General features: G+C 40.9%; 1 protein-coding gene across 3 annotated transcripts; it reads right to left on the minus strand.

The window, feature by feature from the left end:
• Positions 1-1771: 1771 nt before the first annotated feature.
• On the minus strand, positions 1772-9531 carry tmem200b (transmembrane protein 200B). Of its 3 annotated transcripts, none has more exons than XM_036567051.1 (2): positions 8854-9531; positions 1772-4198 (listed from the first exon to the last, which is right to left on the minus strand). In XM_036567051.1, exon 2 carries the CDS (start codon positions 4154-4156, stop codon positions 2933-2935), a length of 1224 nt encoding a protein of 407 aa, XP_036422944.1. In that variant the 5' UTR covers positions 4157-4198; positions 8854-9531; the 3' UTR covers positions 1772-2932. The 3 variants fall into 3 exon arrangements, with proteins under 3 accessions (XP_036422944.1, XP_036422942.1, XP_036422945.1); XM_036567049.1 differs by having other exon boundaries at positions 8753-9531; XM_036567052.1 differs by lacking the exon at positions 8854-9531 and adding an exon at positions 4377-4547.
• Positions 9532-9651: the final 120 nt, after the last annotated feature.

Genomic DNA, 9651 nt, shown 5'->3' on the forward strand with positions numbered 1-9651 from the left:
TTCAGCGGTAACTGTAGGATAAACCATTCCCTCATGAGGCACTGTGTATCAACATAGGAGTTAAAACATGTCATATTATTAACATGAAAGATGAATTAAAACTATGGCAACTGTCACAAATAAGGATTAGTTGCAAAACAATGTCAGTGTAAGCTTTTAATTTTATTAAATAAACAGTCACTAGGTGGGTAGAAAGAGACGAGGTAACATATGAAATCAAAAACAATAAACTCAAAACCTTACAGATAGAAACAGGCAGATACAAGGGCTGCTTACGCAGCAAGATGAAACAGAAGGACAAGATAATTAGAAGATGGAGCTACAGAAAAAACTAAGTTGACTTTGATAGACACACTATTCCAGAGCACTGTCTCAGGGGGATCTTGTGACAACAAACATTAATTAACACATGAATTCCTGATGAATTTAGACACTGAAGAAAGCCTTTATTGCCTTCATCTTCATTTATTAGTACATGCGTTAGTAATTTAATCTTGTGGTTAATATATGACTTATTCATTTGTTCCTGATTAATGACTCATTACTTTCTGATTAGTTATTCATTAGTAAATGCTTTAATTACTGGCAGATCATGTACCACGTTCCTTCATCATACTCCCTGTTCCTTTAGTCCACCTAAAGGATTTTTTAGCATTGAAAGGTATACAGATTGTCGAAAAGACAGCCGAACTGGGTTTAATTCCTGGCTGGGCGACCAGGGTCCTTTCTGTGTGGAGTTTGCATGTTCTCCCCGTGTCTGCGTGGGTTTCCTCCCACAGTCCAAAGACATACACTCAGGCCAAATAGACACGCTAAATTGCCCCTAGGTGTGAATATGTGTGTGGATGTATATGTCTGTCTGTCTGTTCACCCTGCAATGGACTGGCGACCTGTCCAGGGTCTATCCTGCCTTCAGCCCAATGACCGCTGGGATAGGCCTTCAGCACCCCCTGTAACCCAGAAGGATAAGTGGTTTAGAAAATGTGTGTGTGTGTGTGTACGGTGACGTTTATTTATTTATTTATTTATTTTTTTGAGAAAATATAAAGTATCTGTTTAGTGTTTGCTCTAAGTGGTGGTTGTATTTGACAGCATGCTTAATGGTTTGTAGCATAGGGCCTTAGTCATGCTTAGGGTGTGTACACATTTGCTTAGTGGATTTGTGATTCTGAACTGGATTATTTGGTTTCGAGGTGTGCTTGCAGAGTTTTTCCTTGTTGGTGTAAGTTTGTTAAGAACAGTATATATGATACTGAGCTTTGTGTTTGAAGGACACGTGTGTAATGTTCTGAGAAATATGTAAAAACTAACAATTTTACTTCAGCTAAAGATCAAATAAATTGTTCGTATGCTGGGGGACATGGATTAAGCCTATAGTACCTTTTAGTACCTTTTTCTGTTTTTGAATGCAAACTGTGACTGGAAAATGTTATAATTCAGTTCTACTTTATTTGCAACTAAATACAGCTGGAAAGGAAAAATCTGAATTCACTCTAAAGGAAATAAAAGAGGTATGTGAGTACTGGGTGGTCTTCTCTTAACAAAATCTCCACTCTCCTCATCTATCATAAGGTAGAATCAGACTTTTCTGTTATGGGTATATGGTCTAGTTGTTTCTGCAATGACACAGCAATCCAAATAGATCTTGGTCATCTACCCAGAAAGGCACAAATAGATCTAATCTGCCCTGTTACTGCCATTCTGTTTAGCACATGCAATATCAGTACTTTATATACGATTTTGAGTAGTTTTATAGAGGGAAATGCATTAAATAGGACTACCTTTTATATTCAAGCAAAAAGGTAAAAAATATGACAGCACTAAGACAATTTCACATCTTGAATATTTTTGCTTTGCCTTTTATTTGTAACACAGGCATAAATTGTAGGGTGTAATGGGCCCATCTGTCAGAATGCAGATATTGCTTAGTGTACATTTAGAATGCAAAATGTCACACACAGCATACAAAACAGACAACACAAAATAGACAGAATCTTGTTTTTAGAGCTAGTAGACCTAGACCTTCCCTGTACAAAAAGGGAAGCTCAATTCAGCGCTGCCTTGTAATAATGTAATTATGTCCTTACATTACTGTGTGCAATAATATTGAACACCTCAACTGAAGTCAGGTAGACATTCTATTTCATTGTCTGTGCTGTTCTTTTACCACTGCTAAATGAAGTGAAGAGAATGCTCCAGAATGTGACAAGAATGCTCCAGCAAACCAAAACTGACACCATCAAGGACATGGAGTGAGAGCCAAAATGTGCAACCAAATGGACAACAAATGAACACTTTCCCTATTTGGCTAGATTATTAATGTATTGAGATATTTGTGGCATAGATGTCTAAACAAGTCCATTTATATAAAAACTATAATCTTTAGACAGGTACAGTAAAGATCACCCTTCATACTGCTTTCTACGTTCAGAAATGCTGTGTGCAATGTCATGGACAAGCAGAGTTTTGGACACAATTGCACATTGATTGCTCATATTACTGCCCAACTAAACTGCCCTCTCACACAAAAAGGGCAAGTCTGTGCAGTCATCTGTGAGGCTGTGTATCATGTTTCCTATTTTAAAAACATTACTGTCAAACACATCCAATTCCATCAAAGACAAATGTTTATATACCCATATCATGGAGGGCAAAAGGGACGTTGCTGGAAATGTTAATGACCAGTACATTGGCATCTCCTCTATACTCCTGACATCTCAAACAAAAGAATTTGGTCCAGTTTGATAAATGGCTGTCTGGGCAACTAGTGATTCTTCTGACCTAAAGGGAACAGTAAAACTGAATAAAAATACTCAGAGGATTTTCATGCTAGATTGCTCCCCCTTTAGCATATCAGCTTCCGAAAAGTGCTTAAGAACATAGCAGTTGCCATAGCATTAACCTTGATGTGTGCACATCATTAGTCCCGTGCTCACTGGAAGGGTCCTGAGCCAAAGCTCTTGTCCAACTGTGAGCACTGCTGTTCAAGCTGATCCAGTAACTTGTCCACAGAGTCCTCCTTGTTTTCTAGTTTGAGATACCTCCTGGTATATCCAAGATCGAGTCGAGGCCAACTGCGATGCTTCTGCTCCTCCATGTGTGCAAGGTCAAGGGTCACTGTGCCAACCCTTGTCATATTCACACAAATGTTTGAGCTGGACTGTCGCTGAAGCTCTCTGGGGTTATCTGTAGATTGCTCAGCCCTGTCCTCAAGGATCAGAGCTGTAGGCAGTGAGTGTGGTTTAGTCCTGTAGTTCACACTGTGTGAGCGTCTGGGGGGAAGAATGCTTAACTCCCAGTCCTCCCCCTCCAGAGTGGACATAGAGCTTGCAGTCAGGCAGATGCTAAGCTTGCAGTGGATTTCTGGCTGTGGCTGCTGGCCACAGCTGACACCCTGTTCTGCATCAGTAATGGTGTTGAAGTCCACTTTGCTGGAGTTGCAGGAATTGGAAGAATGTATAGAGGGGGTGGAGGAAGACTCTTGGTGATGAAGGACCTCAGTGCGCAGAATTGCTCTCTGCTGCGAACCTCCTTCCTCTTCTGTGATTTTGACCTGCAGCAGTGGTTCAGAGGAGGCCAGCTCCTGAAGGCATAGGATGTTCAGATGGGCTGTAGGCAAGCTGCTGACCCACTGGTAGTGCCTGGCCAGGGTGTTGACCTGTGTGAAGTCCGCTGTAGGCACAGCAGTGGACACGGAACAGATAACGCTCCGCATCTGAGCCAGAAGCATCTGAGTCTCCCTGTCTCGGTTCTCAAACAGTACTGTATTAGCACAAATGAGAATGAAGAGACCCACTCCCATAATCACAGGACCAAGGAGTTTCATCCTCTCACTGTGGATCAGGCTGGCTGTGGAGAACAGCCCTTTAGCTCCCAGTCCCCATCCAGATGCCTGAGAGGTGCCAGGGAGACTGTCACTGACAGCGCCCAGTGCTGACCGCTGCACTCGGTATGGCCAGTACCCTGCCACTGCCAGTGCTGTGCCAACAATCACAACCACCATGCCAAGCACCAAGAATGCCCCTGGGATGGAGCGAATGCGCAGTTTGCCCTGGATTACGCCCTCCTTCTTTTTTCGTGAGCACAGACTGAAGTGTGGCAGGCGCTGATGGGAAGGCACAGAAGGAGTTTGGCCTTGAGTCTTCTGAGTTCTCATGTTTCCAGCGCCTCCCTCTTAAGGCCACACCTTAATGGGAGTCTGCAGAGAAGAGGGCAAAAAGGCTACATGTTAAAACAGAGATTAAAAAGTGGCTTTGAGCCCACATCCAATTGTGCATTCAGGTAAAGTGTTATTTTCAACTTCCTTGCTGGCTTATATTTGAAAGCCTTTGGAAACCCATGTTGGCTTATGTTTGGAAGCCTCCATATAATGTTACCTTGTGATTAAACTGTAGTCAAATAGATATTCTGCTGATGCCTGTTTTTGGCCATAGTTGATTAGGGATGTACCAAGACCCTATGAGGCCCCTGAGTACAATCATCAGACACACATAGATAGAAACACACACATTATAAAATGCTCAATAAAGGTTGTAATAGCAATACTCGATAAGAAACACCTGTAGCTAACTTATCATAAAGGTTATAAGACTTATATACCATGTAAAGAATTAAAATATTCAAATGAAACTCAACAACAATACAATTTCGAACAGCAATAACAAGGATCCACAATATCGAAGTCACTAGCTGGATGGATCCTTCTTTCATTTAGCCATTATTACAAACAGTACTTGCTGACAAGAACACGATTTAAAATTTATATTTACAATAAATTGTCCCTGTCCTTACAGCCTGAAGCCCCTGTGCACAGTCCCCACTGGCTTGACCCATAATCTATCCCAGCTGCTGAGCATAATCAGACTGCCTGTCATAGTAGTTTCATATTAATATACCATTTGCTGGGATTACATACATAATTTAAGAGATTCAGTCATCTTGAATTTTGTACTTTTTTCATTACCAATGATGTTTAACATGGCAAAGAATAAAACAAAAGCCAGATAAACACTTCAACATCTGGTTGCCATTATTGACAAGCACATGTAAAGGCAAACAGCATGTACCAAGATGGAATACAACTTCATTAACTTTTTACTGCAATCAAGATTTAATGTGTGCACGTTTTCCCCTCTACTTACCTAATAGAGAACATAACATTCATTAAAGGACATCAGAAGAAGAAATGTGTAAAAACTTTTATGTTATACATGAGTTATGCATGATTAGCCACATTGTGCTCTATGATTCTGAGAACATTTTAAAACACTAAAAATGAATGTCATAGCTGAACTAAACTAAAATTCTTTATAGTTGAGTAAAGCTTTCTGTCATGATTCTGTAAATCTTTATTAATTTAACGCATTACAAATTTCAGCTCTCTCCAAAGATTTTCAAAGGGGTCGAGATCAGGACTCATTGCTGGCCACATTAAAAGAGTCCACTTCTTCCTCTGACCCATGATCTTCAACCCACACCTAGCTTCCTTACAGTAGGTAGCACATTTCCCTCTAAAAATGCATTTGTAATCTTTCGATTTCATTATTCTATCAATTCGGTTGAGCCCTCCAGCAGCTGAAGCAGCAAAGCAGTTCCACAACATTATGGATCCACCACCATGTTTGACGGAAGATAATGTGTTCTTTTGCTTTTCAGCATAACATTGCTAATGTTATTGCTAACATTGCATAAATTGCTGGTATGCATTGCCAAAGAGCTCTATTTTTGTTTTGTCCACAAAATATTTGCCCAAAAGGACTGTAGTTTGTCTAGGTGTGTTTTGTCAAAGATCAGTCGTGCCTTATTATGTCTTTCTTTCAGCAATGGAGGCCTTCTTTGGCCTTTGCCTATGAAGTCCTTTTTGTTTTAGTGTGTTTTGATTTATAGGTTGAAACCATCACACCAGATTGCTCCAGGTCTGCCTTTAGCTCTTTATATGTTACATGTGGTGTTTTTTCCACACCAACCTTTGAAGACTTTTCTCCCAGATTTTCCTCTTTCCTACTCCTCCACATCTTAGAAGGTTCTTGATAGCTTCATGAACAATAAACTTCTTAAATACATTACGCGCTGTTGAAAGAGGGATGTCAATGACTTTAGAGATGGCCTTGTACCCTTTACCATTCATGTGTTTGGAGATAATAGTACTTCTGGTGCTCTCAGACAACTCAGAACAGGATCAGAGATAACAAAATGGCTTTTTAAAGCATTAAAGCCATTGTTCATTTGTTAATTCAAGTCATGTTATAAATGGAATCCATTAAAAGGGTGCCAATAAGTGTGCCGTGTCCATATTTCTGTTTTTATGCATTTGTATACACACACACACACACACACACACAAAAGTATATATGGACAAAAGTATTGGGACACCTAAACATTACACCTACAAGAGCTTTTATGACATCCCATCCTAAATTCATAGACATTAATATGGAGTCATGCTGGGACAGAAAAGGGCCTTCCCCAAACTGTTCCCACAAAGTTGGAAGCATACAACTGTCCAAAATGTCTTGGTATATTGAAACATTAAGACTTCCCTTCCCTGGAACTAAGCACCCTAAGCCAACCCCAACCTCATAGCATTATCCCTCCTCCACCAAATTTTGCAGTTGGCACAATGCAGTCAGGCAGGTGACGGTCTCCTGGCATTTGCCAAACCCAGACTCGTCCATCAGACTGCCAGATAGACCAGCATGATTCATCCCTCCACAGAATATGTTTCCACTGCTCCAGTCCAGTGGCAGCAATCTTTATACCACTCCATCTGCCTTCTTGGCATCGTACATTGTGATGTAAGGCTTGCATGCAGCTGCTCCATGCCATGAAGGCCCTGGTACACAGTTTTTGTGCTGATGTTAATGCCAGAGGAGGTTTGGAACTCTGCACTTACTAAGCCAGCAGAGCGTTGGCAACTTTTATGCACTAAGCACCTCAGCACTTGATGACCCTGCTCTGTAAGTTTACGTGATCTCCCACTTCGTGGCTGAGTTGCTGTGGTTAATAAACACTTTCACTTTTCAATTATATTATTTACAGTTGATCGTGGAATAACTAGGAGTGAAGAAATTTCATGAGCTGATGTGTTGCAACAGTGCCACCCTAATACAATACCACGCTCAAATTCAGTGAGGTCTTTAGAATGACCCATTCTTTCACAAATGTTTGTAAAGACAGACTGCATGGCTAGGAGCTTGATTATATATACACATGTGGCAATGGGAGTGATTGTAACATCTGAAATCAATGAGAAACACATGGTCTGTAACTTTAGGCCTGGTCTAAAAAACGGAGCTGTTAGGACATCCAGGACATCCACCAAGTCAGTACTTTGGTATAAACCAGCACACAACACTAACAGAACAGATGAGAAATGCTCTGAACTAACAAAGGTACCACAGCCAGTGTCTCTTGGGAACTCTGAGAATGCTATTTAAGATCCACCCGACTAAGTCTGGTTTATTCAAACTTAAGGGACATACTTTGGATTTTCTGCCAGAGTCATTTTTTTTTTTTAAAATATGAGATACAACGGCCAGGATATAACAATCACTAAGTAACTGTTCTGTGAAAGCGTGTAGGTAAACATCGAGATTGATGATAGACTTGATACTTATCTGAACGCACGGATCTGCTGCAATGGCCCTGCAGCTAAAAAGAAACGGATTCTAAACATAAAGCCACTGCAAAACATTCAAAGTTTTTAAATCTTCTAACCCACTGAGAATATTGAACATTTCGCAATGTGTCGATTTGACATGGTCGAACGACTGATCAATCTCTCATTTTCAGTTTAATGACTGTACAACTTAAGTCCAAAAATTAAAATTAAACACAGGGGACATAATTCATAACGACAGATCAGTCATCAGCAATTCCTAAAGCGTGGCGACAGATCACTTATTTAGTTAAATTATTCTTGATACCTCAAACGCTGACCCACGGAGAGGAACCGCCTGTGCACTCATGGCTGCGATTTACTGTCGACGAACGACAAAATTCCGTAAAATATTCTATTAGGATCACATGGAGCATATTTTCTCCCTATTTTACTGAGCGAGATTAACAAGATATTTGATTATTTGCAGTCGTCGTCCTACGTATGTTCTGTGACGCTGTGACGTCCTGTCAAATCACTTTTCTTGCAGCTAGCTTAAGGGGGATACATGTACATGCCTTACATGAATCACGCATTATCAAACTAAGAAGATGTATTTCAGTTTCCTGTGTTTGGGGAGAGGGGGGTGAGTGATGCAGATGAGTCTCACATGTCCTAATGCGTTCATCATGTTGCGCACTGCGAATCAATATCAAATACCTAACAGTGTTGATCTAACACATTCATTATTTCACCGACCTTTCATACACTGTGAAAACTGAGGTTAATTGCAGTTACCAATTTATTACAGGCAGCAGAAAGTTGCCATCTGGTAAAATCATTCGAACATATTTCTAACGTAGGCTGTGTAGGCATTTGGAGGCGTAGAAACAGAACAAGAATCAGATTACACAGATTATCAAAGCTAAAAATAAAACCATTTGAAGCTAAACCTAAACTTGGGCAAAATTCTAAGCCACGCTAATGAAAGTCACTGACCTTATGTAAGGTCAAATCTTGATAAAGTAGGCTGTCAAAGCCCGATAAACATCACACTAAAGGTATTCCATGTCCAACAACAGGAAAAATATCACCGAAACCACGTTCAACGATGCTTCTCTGATTTCTTTTGTTTAATTCTGCAAAGTTACTTGCCTTGACTACGCTGTATATCGTCTGCGTTCATTGTCTCCACATACGCTCGATGTATCCCACTCAGTATTGAGAGGGCCACACATACGAAGAGCCTGTCTTACCCGCTCCGCATTTGGAAGTTTCGCAGATGACAATAAATCCAGAAATGTGTGAGGATTGCTAGCGCAGAGACGTCCAAGAACCGCGCCTCGCATGCTACTAGGGCACCCGTTGACCAAGAAAAGAAAGAAACAGAGTGTAAAACTTAATGAAGAACGTTTAAACGAGCACAGTCCCCATTGCGAATCATAGAGGTCCACACAAAAACCACGGTGGTAGCGGTCGAGCAAAATCCCAATTACTCTCCCTTGGCTATAACAGCAGCACACACGGCGCCTCCCTCTACCTCGACTTTTCTCTCACACTCCGACCGTGTAAGTGTGGGCAACGCTGAAACTGCATGATATGCACTGCATATTACACAGTCCTCAACTGTTTAAGCGTGTAGGGCATGAGGCAACATCTCTTCGGTTAGACGAGATATCCGTTGACTGCTGGTTCTACAAATGAATCCACACCATTTGATCATCCGCCGTTCTTTACCAGCACTATTCCTATAAGAAGTGTGCCCACACCAATAATCCAAGATTTGATAGAGCATGCACATGGCAAATACACCAAAGACAGAGGAAACGAAACTCACAAGAGTTGCAACACATAAAACAGTAGTTGAAAACACAAACAGTGAATATATCTATAGGCATTCTCCAATAAATCAACCATCTGTTTGACGCCCGTCTATTCCCGTTAGAGATGGTTTAATTCCGCTTCTTATTTGGTTTGGCGACATCTTACGGAACAGTACGGCAACTGTGGAAGAGTAAACGAGAGTTACGCCTTAAAAATGACTTTGTAATCGA

The sequence above is a fragment of the Colossoma macropomum genome, unplaced genomic scaffold, assembly GCF_904425465.1.
Source record: "Colossoma macropomum unplaced genomic scaffold, Colossoma_macropomum, whole genome shotgun sequence".
NCBI lineage: Eukaryota > Metazoa > Chordata > Actinopteri > Characiformes > Serrasalmidae > Colossoma > Colossoma macropomum.

Excerpts from the sequence above, each read along its gene's own strand:
- tmem200b (XM_036567051.1), bottom strand. The coding sequence starts at position 4,156 with ATGAGAACTCAGAAGACTCAAGGCCAAACTCCTTCTGTGCCTTCCCAT.